Genomic DNA, 20039 nt, shown 5'->3' on the forward strand with positions numbered 1-20039 from the left:
TCCTTGTACGGACGCACATCGGTTGTTTATGTTGGCTTTGCATTGTGCGATTACTAAGCTTCCTTCTATATTGTATAGCCGTTCTCTTTTGAATCCAATCCCTTTGGAACATTATCGATTCTCTTCTTCATTTTACACCTGGACATTGCACTTTGTAGTGTCTGAGCATGAATTGGTCTTTTTGCAGGTCATGTTTGCACTATGTTAAAGAGTAAGGATAGAATGGTCTTTGTGGGCTTGTGGGTTTTGGGAGTTTTACCCTAGTTTGTATATATACATTGTTTTCTCATCAAATAAAGTTAATCACTTGTTGACATGGTATCGAGCCTAAACCCTAGATCTAGGCCTAAACCCTATATATGAACCCTAAAATTATCACCGACCACCGCTACTTGAAGAATCAAGCCTAGCGAACCCGGATCCAGGCCTGACGAAACAGATCCCAAGGCTAGCGACCTTAGCCTGGCGCCGCCCAAGCTCGACGACCGTCGTTCGGCTCCGGCGAGCCAGGTCCAAGGTTGCTCGGGCCGGGCGAATCCCGATTTGACGTCGTTGGACGTCGCCTAGGCCGGCGAAGTCCTTCTCGTGTGTCGCCTAGGCCAGGCGAAGCCGGATTTGACGACTTTGGACGTCACCTAGGCCGGCGAAGTCCTTCTCCGACATCGTCCTAACCCGGCGAGTCGGCGCGGCTCAACTCCGACGTCGGTTCAAGCCGGTGTTCTCCGGCGTTGGTGTTTTTGATGTGTTGCTGAGGCGAAGGAGTTCCCCGGCTGATTTTTTGATGCTTAGACAGGTAATGCAACAACATGTCTCTCATTTACCTCTCGGGCCTAAATCATTGATTCGGGTGCTACAGATCATATGACTCGATCTTCGGGTATATTTTCCACCTTTCATGAGTCTGTCTCCAATGTTACTATAGCCGATGGTTCTTTATCCACAGTAAAAGGGATAGGCACAGTTCCCTTGACATCCTCCATATCTTTATCTTTTGTATTGTACCTCCCAAATTTTCCATTTAATCTTATGTCTGTTAGTCATCTTATCAAAGAATATAACTGTTCCGTAACCTTCTATCTTGATTCTTGTGTCTTTCGGGATTTGAAGATGAAGAAGACGATTGGTAGGAGACACATGTCGGGGGGGCTATATGAGTTTGATGATACTACTACCATTGTTGCTTGTTCGACGGTTTCCCCACATCAAATTCATTGTCGCTTGGGACATCCCTCTTTGAGAAATTTGCAAAAATTAGATTCCCATTTTCATTCTTTATCTTGTATTGAGTGCGAGTCGTGTCGGTTTAGGAAATTGTACCGTATTAGTTATAGTCCAAGAGTCAATAAACAGGCCTCTCGGCCATTTGCGTTAGTTCATTCTGATGTTTGGGATCCTTGTCCGATTACTTCAAAGTTGGGCTTTAAGTACTTCGTTACTTTTGTAGATGATTATTCAAGAGCCGCTTGGCTATATCTAATGAAAAGTCGTTTTGAGTTATTCTCTATTTTTTGTGCATTTGTTAACGAAGTACATACTCAATTTTCTACCTCTGTTCGTATTCTTCGAAGTGACAACGCCAAAGAGTACTTTTCTAAGTCTTTTTTTGAATTCATGTCTCAACGGGGCCTTCTTCATCAATCTTCTTGTTTAGATACATCACAACACGATAGTATAGTTGAAAGAAAGAATCGTCACTTGTTAGAAGTTACTCGTTCTTTGATGTTTGAAATGAAAATAGATAAATCTTTTTTGGCCGACGCTGTTATGACCGCATGCTATCTTATCAATAGCATGCCATCCTTTGTTCTTAAAGGCGCAATTCCTCACTCTCTCCTTTTTCCTTCTGACCCTTTATTTCATCTACCACCTCGTATATTTGGTTGCGTTTGTTATATTCGTGATCATCGTCCAGGACTTTCTAAACTTGATCCACGACCTCTTAAATGCATCTTTGTGGGGTACTCTCGTACACGGAAGGGTTATCGGTGCTCTTGTCCCTTTTTGCATAAGTATTTTACTACCGCAAATGTCTCGTTTTTTGAGTCTACTGTCTATTCTGATATTCCAATGGCGTCTCCTACAATGGATGGTGATTCCTTGACATATGTCATTATGGAATCAACACCCACTTTGGAACCTCAAACTCCTCCACCTGTTCGGTATGTTTACCGTAGACGTCCTCGTCGGCATGTGGAGCCCCCATGAGATGAGTTTGAGCCTACCTTGTCTTCTTCGTCCTCCGAACCTGGGGTAAGTCGGTCATATACTGACCTTGATATTCTCATTGCACATCGCAAAGGAGTTCGTAGTTGTACAAAACACCCTATTGCACGGTTTGTCTCCTATTCTGGTTTATCGCGCTCTTGTTGTGCTAGTCTAATGACCATTGATACACATCCTATTCCTAAAGCTGTTGCTGAAGCATTATCTAGTCCAGGCTGGAGGAAAGCTATGGAGGAGGAACTATTGGCATTGGACCAAAACCAAACTTGGGATCTTGTCTCTTTACTTGCGGGGAAGACGACTATTGGATGTAAGTGGGTATTTCTTGTCAAGGTTAATCCCGATGGTTCTCTTGCTCGTCTTAAGGCTATATTGGTTGCTAAAAGGTATGCACAAGTTTCTGGAGTCGATTATGGTGATACTTTTTCCCAAGTGGCTAAGATGACCTCTGTTCGTCTCTTACTTTCTTTTGCTGCTTCTGCTAGTTGGCCTCTGTTTCAGCTTGATGTTAAAAATGCCTTTCTTCATGGAGATTTACAGGAAGAGGTGTATATAGAGCAACCACCTGGGTTTGTTGCTCGGGGGAGTCCGGCCATGTTTGTCGCTTAAAAAAATCTTTATACGGTTTGAAACAATCTCCCGGAGGATGGTTCGGGAAGTTTTTTGATGCGGTACTCCGGTTTGGACCGAGTAGATGTCTTGGAGATCATTCAATGTTTTACCGAGTTTCCGAAGCTGGTCGCATATTTCTTATAGTTTATGTGGATGATATTGTCATAACTGGAGATGATTCTACGGGAATTGATGAGTTAAAGCTGTATCAGTAGCAGCAATTCCATACAAAGGATTTGGGATCACCGAGATACTTCTTGGGTATCGAAGTGGCACGGGCGAAAAAAGGCATTCATATTTCACAACGAAAATATGTTATGCATTTACTTACCGAGACAGATATGTTAAAAGTTAAACCACTGGATACACCGATGGAAGTGGGCTTGAAGTTGATGGCAGAGGATGGTGAACTATTAGAGGATCCGTAAAGGTATTGAAGATTTGTTGGAAAGCTAAATTATTTGACTATCACTCGACCTAAAATTTCCTTTTCGGTGAGTGTTGTGAGTTAGTTTATGTCTTCCCCCTGTACCTCACATTGGGGTGCTGTAATCAGAATTCTGAGATACTTAAAGAAAGCCCCAGGTTGTGGGCTCATTTATAGGGATCATGGTCATAGAAGAGTGGAAGCTTTCTTGGATGCTGATTAGGCGGGATCTCCCATAGATAGAAGATCTACATCAGGTTCTTGCACCTTTGTGGGAGAAAACCTAGTATATTGGAAGAGTAAGAAGCAAAGTGTTGTGGCTAGATCAAACGCAGAATCGGAATATAGGGCTATCGCTCGAGCTACTTGTGAGTTAATGCGGATGCGTCGGCTATTAGTTGAACTCGAATTCAAAGATCCCGCACCAATGGAGTTGTGGTGCGATAATCAAGCAGTTGTTCATATTGCTTCTAATCCAATATTCCATGAGTGTACCAAGCATATTGAAGTTAATTGTCATCTTGTTGTTAATTGTCATCTTGTTCGTGAGAAACTTCAAGCTAGAGTTATCTCTACTAGTTATATTAGGACTGGTGAACAACTGGCTGATATTTTCACTAAATCTCTAGGGAGTAGTAGGGTTGAGTATATTTGTAATAAGTTGGGCATGCTTGATATCCATGCTCCGGCTTGAGAGGAAGTGTTAAAGAGTAAGGGTAGAATGGTCTTTGTGGGCTTGTGGGTTTTGAGAGTTTTACCCTAGTTTGTATATATACGTTGTTTTCTCATCAAATAAAGTTAATCACTATCGACACACTAATTAGTTAAATTTGCTCGTGGAACATACAATGCAGCAAGAAAGCGGTAGTAGCTGTAAAATCATGGGAACTATTTGTTGTTTTTCGAGGAAATGCTTATTCAGAGCCCTGTCAATGGGCCCCATCCCCGATCATGTCACCTTTCATCATGGATGGAAACAGGAGATATGCGATGAGGCGAAACCTAGTAGAAGGGATGGCCACGGGGCTGGATTTTCATCTCTCGCGACTATTCTTCGTTATTGCTATGATTTGGGAATAAGGTATGTAACAGTCCATGCCTTCAGCATTGACAATTTCAAAAGGCGGCCGAATGAGGTCCAATGCCCGATGGATTTAATGGTGGAAAAAATTGGGGAATTGCTCAAAAGAGGAAGTGTTCTTGATCGATATGGCATAAGGTTGTTCGGATTGCAGCAGAGAAGGCCATGAAGGCTACTGCAAGTAACAATAAGACCGCTTTTGATATGCGGGGCCTATACTTCCCATGACGAAATAGTGCTTGCCTTCCAAAGGACCTGTGAAGAGAAGCTAGATGAAGCTAATGCTTTTGAGGGAAATGAAGAAATCAAGGAAATCGATGGTCATTTGGATGAACTAGAAGTGCCTACTTTCCCTTCCAATCTCGGAGTGAAAAGAGTCAAGAGGGTGGAGGTGAAAAACGGCATGTTCAAAAAATGTTGAACAGGGATCAAATCAAGAATGATCAGATGATATTGAGAAGACGCATGAGTATCCAATCATAAAGTTGGTAGATATTGAGAAGAATATGTACATGGCTATGGCACCCGATCCAGACATAGTCATAAGAAGTTCGAGTGAGACTCGGCTGAGCAATTTCCTTCTTTGGCAAACCACTTACTGTTTGTTGTACGCACCTGATGCTCTTTGGCTTGACATGGGGTTATGGCACTTGGTGTGGGCAGTGCTCGGTTTTTAGAGAAGCTGCTCTTATTTGCAGAAGAAGAAGAAATAATCATAAAAACTTCCTCATGCCGGTCAACAAAACAAAAATGAATCAACCGTGTGCGTCATGTATTTGATGATAGCCGCGGCTTAGGAGGCACTTTATATCTCCTGGATGACGGTTTCGTTCTCGGGTCATCCAAATGGAAAGACTGAGCCGGAGTTACACATGAAAGTTAGGGTAGTTACAGAATCGGTAGACGGTAATGACTATATATTGCCGGTACTGATTAGTCCCACATGTACATCCATTATAGAGACTGATTATTTCTTTCTTAATTGAACATTGTCACGGCGTTCTCCAATTGCTCGATCATTTTGTTCCTAAGGAAACATCTTTACAACCTTCTCACATGTTCCATCTATGGGAAAGTGTTTATTTCCCCTATTATTCTTTTCCATATGATTGTGCAATTCCTCGCCGGAGTTCCTCCCGCTTAGATCTCTGCATTCTTTTTCATCAAAACCTCCTTATATTCTCACCTTCAACAGTCCATCGTCCAAAAAGGTTACCACCGTGTGATTTGCCGAATAAGCCGATCCCACGTACTGCGCAAATATGGCAAGATAACACATGAATGGCATGGTATGTTCCGCTTATGCGGTAGAGAACTGAAGTTGTCTGTGATCGTGATGCATGTAGACTGCGGCGGAGGTTTTTCAAACTTGATGAATCGAGGACTGTTCGGTGTTCGGCAAATAGTGACAAAAATGATTAAGTCGGTGCTGTTTTTCCTTATAGTTTGGGAAACTATTGAAAGTACAAAGATCATATTTAAATAATGAGATGCTGTCAAGCAAATTGTTAGTCGGACAAAAGTGCTCACATATTCCAAAAAGGTCATTAGAATAGATGAAACATGTAGACAAGACACAATCTAGAGAAGACCACGAAAATGATATGAAAAATCAAGGAATTGCAAAAACATGTAAAAAATACTAAACAAAAATAACAAGAGAAGTGAAAATGGGATTCAAGTAAGAGGGAGTTAAGAACCTATTCTAGCTTCGTATTAATTAGTCAAATGTACCTTCGTCATTATCTTTCCTCTTTGTATTATGAAAAAATAATCTCACTGTCCCAAAGATAATGTGTTGCAACCACTCGGGATTGTCACACTTAATTTAGGTATTGAAAGATTTTCAATTCAGAAATTGGAGATCACCCATTCAAATCTTACCAATTGCATACAAATTACTCTGGATCGGTGCTACTTATGCAAGCCAAAGACCTAAATTTAACCGATAATGAGACTAGTAGGGTGTTCACGACACTGTTCTTGATACCGACTCTCCTCGTGCCACCTCATCAAATCTAATGTTTTGGTCGACATAAATAATTGTTAGTAGTCATGGCTTAAAAGGATTCTTATTTCATTGGGTCCAAGAAAATGCCATCCGGACATAACATAAGTCCAAGGAAGCTGCTAGTCCGACAATACTTGTTAGTTGTTTCGACCACACGATCTCTCAATTAATGAGTATTTTGTGCAAAATACACGGTAATGGTGTGTAGGTCTACAGTTGATATTGTATAGTTCCAAAGAGTCCCCGAGTCCATATAACGTAACTTGAGGCTATGAGAGAAAGAGACAAACCCCTGGTTGCCGGAAACTTTCTTCTTCCTCTTCCTATTGTGAACCCCTCGGGAGCTTCTTCTCCATGGTTTTTTTCCGACGAAAGCTACATATTCTACGCACTGCTCCCTATCGGCGTTTCACTTCCAGGACAGCATTCCACTCTTATGGAAGGCATGGATCTTTTCCCACTTTAGATGAAGACTATGCATGATTTTCTTCATTTCACGTTGGTTTGCATGAGAACTGCTGGACAACTTCATCTAAGCCAAGTTCTAGCGGCGAGCCTCCACCACCAACATTTATCATCCATTTAACACCCGGATCACTCCACAAGCATTGTGAATCGCCTCAACAATGTCATCACCTCAAGGTGAATTGGAATCACATGAAGTTGCTCGGGACGAACCGATGGGGTTAGGGATTCCCAATGATAGTACATATGTCATACCCTTGCACAGTGCGATCCGCTACCAAATGGTCATGGCGCTGTCACTTGAATCTTAGGGAGAGAGCACATACCTTCGACGACGACATGGAAGTTTTTCCACCACCAGGTTTGTTTCGAAAGGCAAAGGTGAGAAGCTACTCCTCATTATCCCTGTATTCTTGAATCGTCGGACTGCAACTTGTGCAACTTTTACGCTTCCGGTCATCCATTGCAATTAGCTGGAAAATGAAATCACAAATTGTAAACAACTAGCAAACAAATGAGTGAACTATTCCAAGTTCGAAAGCAAAAATAATAGTTCGATCTGCCACAAAGGCAAGCACATAGGATTTTAGTCGAAAAAATTGGCTATTGAATGATCGAAACATAGACGAGTAACTATAGCATGCTTACAGGCAGAAAAAGGCTTTCCGGGCGTGGTGTTTAGACGATCATAAGTCTAGTTAAAGATGAGAAATGAAAAAGAATGCAGAAACTATGAACGAACATATCCTTACAGTGCCTTCTTGTGTTCAAGCAGTATAATCAATATATAACACCACACTGTCCTCCTCTTATAGCACTCGTTCCACGTCCACCCTCAATCCAGTGTGCTTGAACAAAAACATTACAAACGAAAGTGGTTTTCATAGAAGTCCATAGCCAATAATTTTTTTCCAATGGTCTAAATCATTTCTAATCACAACTAGAGTTCACAAAAAATCAGGTCTCAAATTATTTGGTTTAAATGCGTTTGAGATTCGCATCAAGATACATTCTTTATATGTATTCATTGAGTAGAAAACTAGTGATACTATTAACAATAATGACAATATCGATCATACTACTAGTGATAACATAAAAACGATAACAAGTATGCTGATCACACAACTGGGTGATCAAAATCATATTTACTGCAAGAAGTAGGAACCCTGCTCACAAAGTAGAGAAAACATCCACTAAGAAACCAATGCCACATAGTGAAAACCTAGTAGGATAATTCCCATTCAAAAAGTAAGTAATCAAGAAAACCCACTACTAAAGAATTTTCTTCAATGTATAAACCTATTTACTCTAATAATATAGGTTCATAATAGAAACTAGTACACCTGGATATCACGGGGCACATCATACACATTGTTTATATGTATTTTTCAAGCAAAAAACTAGGGACAACATCAACAACAATAGTAATGACTACATTGGTCACACTACTATGTGTTGACAATCATATGTACAGTGAGAAGCAAGATCCCCACTTCGAAAGTTGTGAAAACATCATCTGAGATATTTATTAGTGTTATATAATCAAAACACAGTAGGATAGTTTCCGTTGAAAAAGTAAATAATAAAAAAAATTTAATGCTAAATTTTTTCTACAATACGTAAACCCATTTACGCAAGCGATATAGGTTCATAACAAATACTTGTACATCCGAATATGGTGGGGCATATCATACACGTGGTTATATGCATTCATTGAGTTGAAAACTGGCGATAACATTGACAACAATTACAATGACTATACCAATCACACCACTATGTTAATGACAATCACATATACAAGAAGAATTTGGATCTCCCCCCAGAAAATAGGGAAAACATCTCTCCAAGATAATTATCAACATCATATAGTGAAGACCTAATAGGTTTAAATCTCATTCGAAATGTAAGCAACCTAGAAAACCCAACACTAAAGATTTTACTGCAGTATATGAACCTATTTACTCGATTGATACATGCCATAGTAAAATTTAGTACATTTAAATATCACGGGGCCCATCAAACACATTATTTATGATGTAATCTTAAAGAAGAAAACTAGTTATAACATAAATGAGTATACTGATCACTCTACTACGTGTTGACAATCATAAATACTGGGAGAAGTAAGATCCTCGCTCAAAAACTAGTGAAAAATCCTTCTAAAATAATTGTCTATGTCATAAGATAATTCCCAATCGAAGGTAAGTAATCAAGAAAGGCTAGCACTAAAATCTTTTGAGCAAGATATGATCCTATTTACTCAAATAATACAAGTTCATAACAACAACTAGCAAATCTAATTTTCATGGGCACGTCATATGCATCATTTATGTGTATTCTTCGAATAAAAAACTAGTGATAACATCAACAATATTAGTGACTATATTGATCATATCACTATGTGATGAAAATCATGTATACAGTGACAAGTAGGATCCTCATGTAGAAAATTGTCAAAACATCCATCTAAGATAACTATCAATGTCATATAGTGAAAACCCAGTATGACAAGTCTCATTCACAAAATAAGTAATCCAAAAAACCTAATACTAAATATTTTTATAAACCTATTTACTCAAATAGGACCATATCTGAATATCACGTGCTGAATATCACATGGCACATCATGTACATTGTTGTATGTGTATTCTTAGAGTAAAAAATTAGTGATGACATTACAACATGAATGACTACATCAATCAAACCTCTATGCGATGACAATCATATTTGCAGTGATAAGTAGGATCCCCACTCGGAAAATTGTGAAAAAAATCCCTTATAGTGAAAACCCAGCGGCATACTTCCCATAAGAGAAAGTAAGTGATCAAGAAGTATCTCGGGGCACATCATACATCATGTTCATATGTATTTATCGAGTTGAAAGCTAGTTATAACATCGACAATAATTACAACACTATACCGATGATCCTACTATGTTGATAACAATCACATATACAACAAGAAGTATATACCCCCTTAGAAAATAGTGAAATCATCCATCTAAGATAATTATCAATGCCATAAGTGAAAACCTTATAGGATAATTCTCATTCAAAATGTAAGTAACCAATAAAACCCAATACTAAAGATTTTTCCGCAACATACAAAACTACTTACTCCAACGATACAAGTCATAATAAAATCTAGTGCATTATCAAAGGGCAAATCGAATGCATCATTTATATGTATTCTTCAACTAGAAAACTAGCAATAAAATAAAAATAATAACAATGAGTATATTGATCACACTACTACATGATGTCAATCATATATACTGCGAGAAGTAGGATCCCCGCTTAGAAAGTAGTAGAAAAAGCCCTCTAAGAAGTAGGATCCCCACTACTATTTATTAAAAATCATATATAAAGTGAGAAGTAGAATTCCATATCAGAAAGTAGTGAGAACATCCTCTAAGATAAAAATTAATGTCAAATATTGAAAACAAAATAGATTATCCTCTATGAAAAAGTGAGTAATCAAGAAAATTCAGTGCCTAAGATTTTTCCAGCAATATATAAACCTATTTGCCCGAATAATGTAGGTTTATAACAAATACTAGTACATCCGAATGTGTGGAGCACATCATACCCATTGTTTATATGCATTCATTGAGTAGACAACTAGTGATAACATCAATAACAATAAAAATGACTATACCGGTTTGCTATGTGATGACAATCATATATATAGCGAGTAGTAGAATACCCATTCATAAAGTAGTGAGAACATCCTCTCAGATAATTATAATGCCAAATAGTGAAAACCTACTAGGATCACTCCCATTTAAAATGTAAATAATCAAGAAACCCAGCACCAAAGATTTTTTTTCCAATATATGAACCTATTTACTCGAATATTACAGGTTCATAGTCAAAACTAGGTACATTCAAATAGCACGTGGCACATCATACATATTATTTATATGTACCATCAAATAGAAAGCTAGTCATAACATCAACGACAATAACAATGACAATATCGATCACACTACTATGTGATGATAATCAAATATATAACGAAAAGTAGGATCCCGTCTCGGAAAGTAGTGAAAACATCTACTAAAAATTTTACTTATGTCATACGGTGAAAACCTAGTAGAATAAAAAAGTAAGTAATCTAGAAAAGGGTGACACAAAACAAAAGATTTGTCCACAATACGTAAAACTATTAACTCGAATAATACTGGTTCATAACAAAATCTAGTACATCCGAAAATCACGGGTCACTATCCACTTGTAACACCCTTGTCCATATGCATTCATCGAGTACCGGGTAGCTGGTTGCAAGGACAACAACCTAGCATAACCATTAAGAATACTACCGAGAGAATAATGATCAATTATCGACATCAACATCGTCGTCATCGTCGTTGTCATTTCAATCTAGCTAACGGGAAGAAGAGCAATCAAAACCACAAAGTCATTACATTTGCCTTCAATTAACTCACTAAATAATTAAAGAAAAAGTGATACGTGTAGCTTTATCAGAATATAAATTGGCCAACATCTTCAATCCCAAGTTAAGAAAATGGTAGACACAGTGGAACCATATCATCATCATCATCGGACAATTCACCAATAGTCGGTGACTTATATAGTGCGAGTATAAAATGATAAAACATATGCCCATGTATAAAACATAAAGCACATATCCGGAACTTACGACCAAGATATAACGACAATCATTTCAATTAGAAAAATCATCTCCAAGCTTGTTCAATTCAATAATCAATTCATAAAATGAGGAATTACAAACCCCAAGTCTTTAAACTCAGAAAATTGACTCATGACGCAATCTGTTAATAGAGATAAATCCAGAAATTCCACGGACACATGCGAATGAAGAAACATCCTCATGCTTCTGCCTCCAAATAATATAGGTTCACAACAAAGATTTTGCTTCAATATATAAGCCTATTTACTCGAATAATATAGGCCCACAACAAAATCTAGTGATAATATCCATGAGGCACATCGGATGCATTGGATATTTGTATTCATTGAGTAGAAGACTAATGGTAACATCAATAACTCAGAAAGTAGTGAAAGAATCCTCTAGGATAATTGTTAATGTCAAATAGTGACAACCTAATAGGATCATTCCCTATGGAAAAGTAAGTAATAAAAAAAAAACCAACATAAGGTTTTTCCAACAACATATAAATTTATTTACTCAAATAATACAAGTTTTGTATTCGTTGAGTAAAAAACTAGTGATAACATCAACAACAATAACAACGACTATATTCATCACACTACTATGCGATGACAATCATATATACATTTAGAAGCAGAATTTCTGCTTAGAAAGTAGTGAAAACAACATTTAAGATAATTATTAATGTCAAATAGTGAAAATCGAATAGGATCATTCCCATTTAACATGTAAGTAATCCAGAAAACCCAATACCAAAGATTTTTCTGCAGTATATAAACCTATTTACTCAAAATTTTCAGATTTATGGGAAAAACTAGTACATCCGACTATCATAGGGAACATCATACATATTATCTATATGCATCGGTGAATACAAAACTGGTTATTACATGACCAACAATAACAATACTGACCATGCTACTATGTGATGACATTTATATATTCAGCAAGAAGTAGGATCCCCTCTCGGAAAGTAGTCAAAACATCTAGTAAGATAATTACCAATGTTATTTAGTGAAACCCAGTAAAATAATTGACATTCAGAAAGTAAGTAATCCACAAAAAGATAACACAACACTAAACATTTTTCCACAATACGTGAATCTATTACCTTGAATAAGTACATCTGAATATCACGGGGCACTATCCACTTGTAACTTCTTCGTTCATAAGCATTCATCGAGTCTTGGGTAGCTAGTAGTGGGGACAACAATATGACCCGATCACGAAGAATATACAGGTACTACTGAGATAATAATAATCATTATCAATAGTAGCATCATTGTCGTCGTCGTCGCCATTTCAATCTAGATAACAAGAAGAAGAGCAATTGACACCACAAAGTCACTAGATTTACCTTCAATTAGTTCGCTAAATAACTAAAGAAAAAGTGATACATGTAGCTCTATCAAAATATAAAGTGGCCAACATGTTGAATCCCAAGCTAGGCAAATGGCAGATAGAGTAGAAGGATATCATTATTATGTAATTGTCCACGGTCAGTGATTTATACAGTGTGAGTATCAAATGATAAACCATTTGCTTATGTATAAAACATAGAGCACATATCCAGAACTCAAGGCCAAGATATAACGGCAACCATTTCAATCATGACAATCATTTCTAGGCTTGTTTAACTCAATCTTCAATTCATAAAAATAAGGAAATTACAAACCCAAATTCTTAAAAACTCAGAAAACCGATTAACACGCAATCTCTTAACAGATATAAATCCGGGAACCCTAAGGACACACATGAACGAAGAAACGGCCTCATACTTCGGCCTCCAAATAAAAAAGATGATACAGTCTTTTGCATCTCATGCTATGCATTCATTCATTGCTTGCACTAAGAAATCAAAATGGAAGTACGAACGCTAGTCAAAATAGAATCCACTCTCTTCGTGCATGCATGCACGTACACTTTACTTCACTTACGCGCCAGCGTTGTCGCCCTCGCCATCACCCTCTTCGTCGCTACCCTCAGGAGCCTTCTTGTTGAGATCCAACTGCATATGGATCTCCTTTCTACGAGACTCCTCGGCTGAGGAAGAAGCGCTTCCCTCAGCCGCAGCGCTTCCCTCGCCCTCGGCTTCATTTCCCTTTTCTGCGGCCAGAATCCTCTGACCGATGTTAAGCAGGCTTGATGCGAGTTCCTCCGCCACCTGCTGCCTCGGGGGGGATATTGGTGGTGGGTAGGCGCCCCGCCACTGCCGGTTCTTGTGGGTGCGCATGTGTCCGAAGAGTGCCTTCCAACTGCTGAACGGCCTACCGCAGATGCTACATGGCGTCGGATATTCCGGAGCGTCGAACGCTGCCTTCTTCCTCTTCTTTTTGAGGCCCTCTTCTTCTGCTTTCCCGCCTTGTAGGCTCTTGCTCGGGGGTGGAGGAAACCCCGCAGCAGTGGCGGAGGAACCGCCTGTGGAAAGGGCTGGTTGTTTCTCCCGCTCGCTCGGCGGCTTCATGTTCTTTCCCCATTTACTGCCACCCTTAGAGCTCTCACTCGGTGGTGGAGGAGACCCCGAAGCGGCGGTGGAGGAACCGCCTGTGAGAATGGCTGGTTGTTTCCCCCACGCGCTTAGCATCTTCTTGCTCTTGCCCCCTTGGCCACCACCCTTAGGGCTCTCGCTCGGGGCTGGAGGAGACCCCGCAGCGGTGGCGGAGGAACGGCCTGTGGCTGGTTGTTTCCCCTGCATGCTCAGCGGCTTCGTGCTCTTTCCCACTCCGCCGCCACCCTTAGGGTTCCCCGCCGGGGGTGGGGGAGGAGAAGGATCGCCACCGCGGGCACCGCGGGGCACAGCAGAAGAACTGCCGCCGACCGATCTGGTCCCGGTGCGTGCCGAGGGTGGGGGAGACTTATCTCCATCGTCCCCGGTCACTTGGTGCTGCTTTTGGTCGGAGGATTTGGATCCCGAGGGTGGTGGTTTGTCCATGATACGACAAGCGAAAAGATGGAAAAACCTTGGACCAAAAAAACACAAAAACACACTGATCGATTATTCAAAAGTCAAAAATGAAAATCAAGTACGCCATGATCAGAGTGAGAGCGAAATGAAGGGAGTGTATTCTGCGAGCTTTAGGGCAGAGAGATTCGAATGTCGGGAGTTAAAACCATTTCAAGTTTTGCTCTCGTTGCCCTAATTCTCTGTCTCTGTCTCTGTCTCTGTCTCTGCGCAAATCCATGAAAGGGTGCAAACACGACGGTTCATTTAAAAGGGCATCTGGATTGCCACGTGTGCACAAGACAGTAATGACCCCCTCGGATTTCAGGAAAGAAGCCAAAACGGGCAAAGTGCATTGCATGGGCATTGCTTAAACACAGCATACTCATAAACGCGAACTGCCAAATAAGCTAAGTGATTTAACCTGGCCAGATTTTAATTACCCAAATTGGACCTGCCCGTTATCCTCTATAGACTGGCATGGAGTAAATGCGAGGGATAACTCCAACGGGATTATTCCACCGAGTCATGTTAACCACTGCTTTAGAGATACTAATCAGAATCGCTAAAATTTGCCGAACATATGTTAATGAATGTTGGAAATTAAGCGATAACTCATTTTCATCGGGGCGAGAGGTTTAGCTATGGGTAGGATCGGACACTTCTCGGGGGTTAGTGATGTGTTTGGTTACCGACACGTGACCATAACACAAGAAGCCATCGATCTTAGGAAGAACGCAATCTATCTCTATCTCCCCCCTCCTATCTCTTTAGCGTTGTAGATCGCGCCGCAATTACCGAACAAGTCCTAGCACCCCCTTGATTCTTGGCAGCCGCCACCTCCCGGCCATTTTCTTGACTGCGACACAAGCACCACAGTCGAGTTATGAGATCCACACCAGACCCGGCCCACTCAGGCTCCATTCTTGGCAATTTTTCTCATTGGATTGTGTCCTTTGAAGAATGGATGATTCCATGGACCAGCTCATCAAGTCAATGAAGGAGCTCGGAGCGTTGAGTTATGGACAAAAGTGTGAAAATGGTGATGAGGCGGAAGTGTGGTATTTAACAAGACCTCTTTCGCTACTGTAATACCTCATCGTATTACTATAAGGCGTTACGATTTTAGATCACGCGTTATGAAATGCATGCATGAATTGTAAGACGATGGCTTTACCAAAATTTACTAAAAAAGCGGCCCGATTATATCCTTTCATTGAACTTTCCTTATGTCATGCCAAATTTTGATAATTGACACAAAGTAATTTTGGCGATGCTTAACACGGTTCTTTCCTTTTGCGACCCGTGATTTAATACGCTTTGCATGGCATCAAAAGTATATGCGATGCATGCGAAGCTCTCGTCGTCTCTAATCTAACGAGCACTAATTTTTTTGTCAAGAAACAAGGATCTTGATCAAGCTAATTAATTGGCCCTTAATGGGAACAAAAACGATTAATTGAACTTTGAACCAAGACTCGGGGATTGCATTTGTCATTTAGGCTCCATTTGTTTCACGAAAAATAAATAATTTAAGAACTAATTTTTCAAAAACAATCGTTTGTATCTTGTAAAATAATTAATTAATAGAAATATTTTCTATGCTGGATCTCTTCTTGCCTCTCTTTTTTTTTTCCTCGGTCTCTGCGAACTTGGTACCATCCAAAAGACATAGCTTTGACCTGCTTCCTCATTATCTGAATACCTGAATCAATCCCCCGCAAAAAGGGTTCTTGCAGGCAGTGTTGGGTCTCTTCGGCTTGCCACACTCAGAGCGAGCGAGCGAGCGAGCGAGAGAGAGAGAGAGAAAAAGTAGAATTATGAACCCCGTGTTATATTATTTGTGCTCGTCTTTCGTCGAACACTTTATGTGCACTCTCGCTCTCCACGAATATATTACACGTGCTACAAGTTTCTCTCCCCATCATTTTGCCTTGGTCTTCGTTTCTCTTCGTGCTACGAAGAATTCCAATTTTAGTGCTCCCTGCGCTTTGCTGAGTGGTGGCAACACCGGCAGGCTTGGCAGCAACTCCGACGACAGCAACAGCTGTCGCAAGAGCCCCGAGCTTGAGGGCGGCGGTGACGTCGATCAGTAAGGACAAAGAGGAGGGAGAGTGCTAGCCAACAACGGAGATTGTCTGGAGCGGTCGCATGGAAGAGAGAGAAAAGAAGAGAAGAGGAGCGAACAATGAGACTTATTTTAGGTAACTCTAGCATTTTGTGTTGAAAGTGGATCCACAATAGACCCAACAAAATCCATTTTCTTTTCTAGGCTTTTGTCTTTTGAACCGTTGACAACCCATACAACTCATTTCATGTGACCCATATCTAACCTGTTATAACAACAAAATATGAGTTTGTGACACATTTTGATAGCACTTATCAAGACCGAGGTGGCGAGTGTCGGTGATTGCCGGGCGGGTCAATGAGGAGACAGCGAAAGAGAGAAGAGAGAGGGGAGGCCCGCGGTGCTTTGTTGGCTGTTTTTCTCTTTCTTTTTTCCTTCTTTTTCCATGGAGGGTTTTTTGGAGTTTCTTCTCTCAAATTTCACCTTTCAATTAAGTTCGCACTTTGGTAATTATAAAATCCATCAACGAGGGACACGTGTCCTAGCAGCAGAATTAACACTATTGCCTGCTGCTAAGCCTTACCTCTTAACAAGTGTCTAGAGATTCGACAAAAAAAAAAAAAAACAAGTGTCTAGGGACATTCCTTAATATTTTTTTTTTGTCAATTGAATTCTCCCCGAAATTCTTGACAGTTTGATAGGACCTCGCTTTATAATTGCTTGGACAAAATTTTAGAGAAATACGTAGAGGAAGGTACCATCACTTTGTGGGAAGTGATTGCCTGATCGGTACTCTCCTGACCACATAGTCGGCATCATTCTCTAAGTATTTCTCAAAAATATAGATCCCAAAATCAAGAGATCAAGCATTTAACCTAAAAGGAGCCAGCTATCTTAGAATGAGAATTTTTGCATTTTTGAATAAAATGTGCTTTATATTTCCTAAATACTAATAGAAATAAATAAAATTATAAGAAAATTAAATGATCCGAAAGCTCCAAAAATCAATATATCAAGCATTCGACCCGCTCTTCATTTTTCAATAAACTATGGGCCTCGACTTGTGATTTAGACTTCCCAAGTACTAATAGAGTCAAAATGATTAATATTATAAGTCAATTAGATGATTTGGAAGCTCCAAAAGCCAAGAGAACAGCTATTCGACCCAAGAGGAGCCAAACTTTCTTAGAATTTGGAGTTCTTCAATTTTGAATGAACTACGACCCTCAACTTCTGCTCTAAACATTTTCAAGTACCAATAGAATCAAAATGAACACTACTATAAGTACATTAGATGATTTGGAAGTTCCAAAAATCAAGAGATCAAGCATTTGACCTGAGATGAGCCAAACCTTCTTAGAATGGGAAATTCTTCAACTTGTTCCATGGACTTTCTCAATTCCATTACCTGGTATCTATACAGTATAATTAACTGAAATTTGGATATCCGAACTGTGTCCCGACTGGTTTTTAGCTATATAGGATTCAAATGATTTCTAAATGTTGTGGATGCCATTGGGTTCATGATAGATCAGTGGATTCATTATTTTCTTATGAATGCTGAGATATAATATAAGTTTATGACCATTTCAGTGAAAGTCCCAGAGATAATGACTTCAAAAATCACAACCCCAAAGACTAAAGTTTCCTATAGCTAAAGTTGAAAGCCACCAAGGCCGAGCCACAGCTACAACAAGGGTCAGGATCAAAAGGAGCAGCCACTTCATATTACAAGGTTCATTTGGGAAAAAAAAAAATCCTTAATTGCACCCGTTCCATGGGACGCACTTGATCTAACGTACGCCGTTTGTGAGATGGACTCACATGATTCGAGTGATCACTTTGCTCGTTCATTAAGGTTCGTACTCATTTGGCATGCTTTAGCCTAGTAATTGCACGTTGATTGCTAACAAAACCCTTCACTGTTCATTAGATGATTATCTCTAAGGAAAGGATGTATACATGTCGAGTAACTCGAAGGTTAATAGGTCATGAAGGTATGGAAGACAAACTTTCAAGTTCGAGAGAAGTGAGAGAAGAACGTACTTTCTACATATACCGCAGCGCCTCGACATAGACATTCACAAAAACCAAGCAAACGTGAATGATTTCTGCAATGTGACTACCCATATCCATTGCTACTTGCCAGTAACTGAAAAATCGAGTAGGATTACAAGTCCACAATAGTCAAAGGAATAGCAACTCGAAGCAACGGAGATCATGTGTGATTGTTTCTGAACTTTGACATTTCCATTCTTTTGGCCGCAAAAGTGTTTATTTTGTGCATCTCTCAAGAATGAAAGAATTAACGAACATGTCCGACGTGCGAATATGGCTGCTTAAGACTTTCTGAAGCATTCAAATAAGCGGAAACCCGACAAGCCGGTTGAGAGATTATAAATAGCAGATTGGATGCTTTCGTTGAAGCAAATTTTGCTTATTCATCTCTCACGCTTTCGATGAGGTTTCAAGGAAAAGAGTTTTAGCCCAGTCTCTGCCGAGAAGATTTGACAAAATGCCTCTTAAAATGTGTAAAGTCTGTGCGCGAAGATTATCCCTTTTTTTTTTTTTTAACCTAGTTGCTATAACTTGCAATATTAGTTTAGATTATGTCGAATGAGAGAGGCGCAATTCAAAGAAAAATCTTAGGCTTAGTCAATCATAGACGAAGTGATTTGAGCCTTTAGAGACGTGGGCTTGACAGGGGATCCGCTAGATTCAACAGCTCGAATCCATTATATGATCCGGCGCCACATGCTATTGCTCCGATCATGTAAAGTCGAATCAAAATATCGATTCATTCGGGAAAAGTAAAAAAAAAAAGTCACGAATTTATCGAATTTGTACTAATTCAGTCCTAAATATTTCAATTGAATTAATTTAGTACTAAGCCTCTTCACTTTAGTATTAATTTTGTTCATCCTATCAATTTTGGTTGGAAATCACTAACGTGGACTCCGGCCGTCCCACATGGCACGATTGATGCTGATGTGGATATTTTCATTATCTTTTTCCTTTCTTTTTTTGTTCTTACCTTTTTATTTTTGCTGTCGGTCGATTGGTCACATGTGAGGGTCGGCCTTGTTGTGCCGTGCTAAGGGGTGAGCATGGGTCGAGTTGGAACCTAAACCCCGAAACCGACCTTGTTATAACCAATTTCAAATTTTTGGAATCTGAAATCTATCATATTTCTCCTAGAATCTATTTTGGAGCCAACCATGTTTTTTGGGTCTAGTTTCAAGGTCTACCCAAGAACCTGATTTTATTTTATTTTATTTTTTGATTTAATTTTTTCCAACAAAATAATATGAGTAGCAATGAAACGATTCAAAGTAAAAGATGAATAATGAAACTCACTATTTGCAAAAAAAACAACCGCCCCTAATATGAGCAATAAAAATTACAATCCATAAAAAACAGAGAAGGAGAGGCGAGCGGACTATGTTTTTTTTTTTTTAATAGTAGCTAAAAATCGATTCCAAAACCGGTTAGGTTCTTAGGTCCTTGAAAATGGGAACCGACCCAGTCACGACCGGTGCCCAAAATTAAGAACCG

General features: G+C 39.6%; 1 protein-coding gene and 1 pseudogene across 1 annotated transcript; one reads left to right on the forward strand and one right to left on the reverse strand.

The window, feature by feature from the left end:
* Nucleotides 1-4082: 4082 nt before the first annotated feature.
* On the forward strand, nucleotides 4083-5278 carry LOC115744812 (annotated as a pseudogene).
* An 8130-nt stretch (nucleotides 5279-13408) lies between these two features.
* On the reverse strand, nucleotides 13409-14407 carry LOC115744700 (vasodilator-stimulated phosphoprotein). Its single transcript, XM_030680021.1, has one exon. It carries the CDS (start codon nucleotides 14405-14407, stop codon nucleotides 13409-13411), a length of 999 nt encoding a protein of 332 aa, XP_030535881.1.
* Between the last annotated feature and the right edge of the window lie 5632 nt (nucleotides 14408-20039).

The sequence above is a fragment of the Rhodamnia argentea genome, chromosome 8, assembly GCF_020921035.1.
Source record: "Rhodamnia argentea isolate NSW1041297 chromosome 8, ASM2092103v1, whole genome shotgun sequence".
Lineage (NCBI taxonomy): Eukaryota > Viridiplantae > Streptophyta > Magnoliopsida > Myrtales > Myrtaceae > Rhodamnia > Rhodamnia argentea.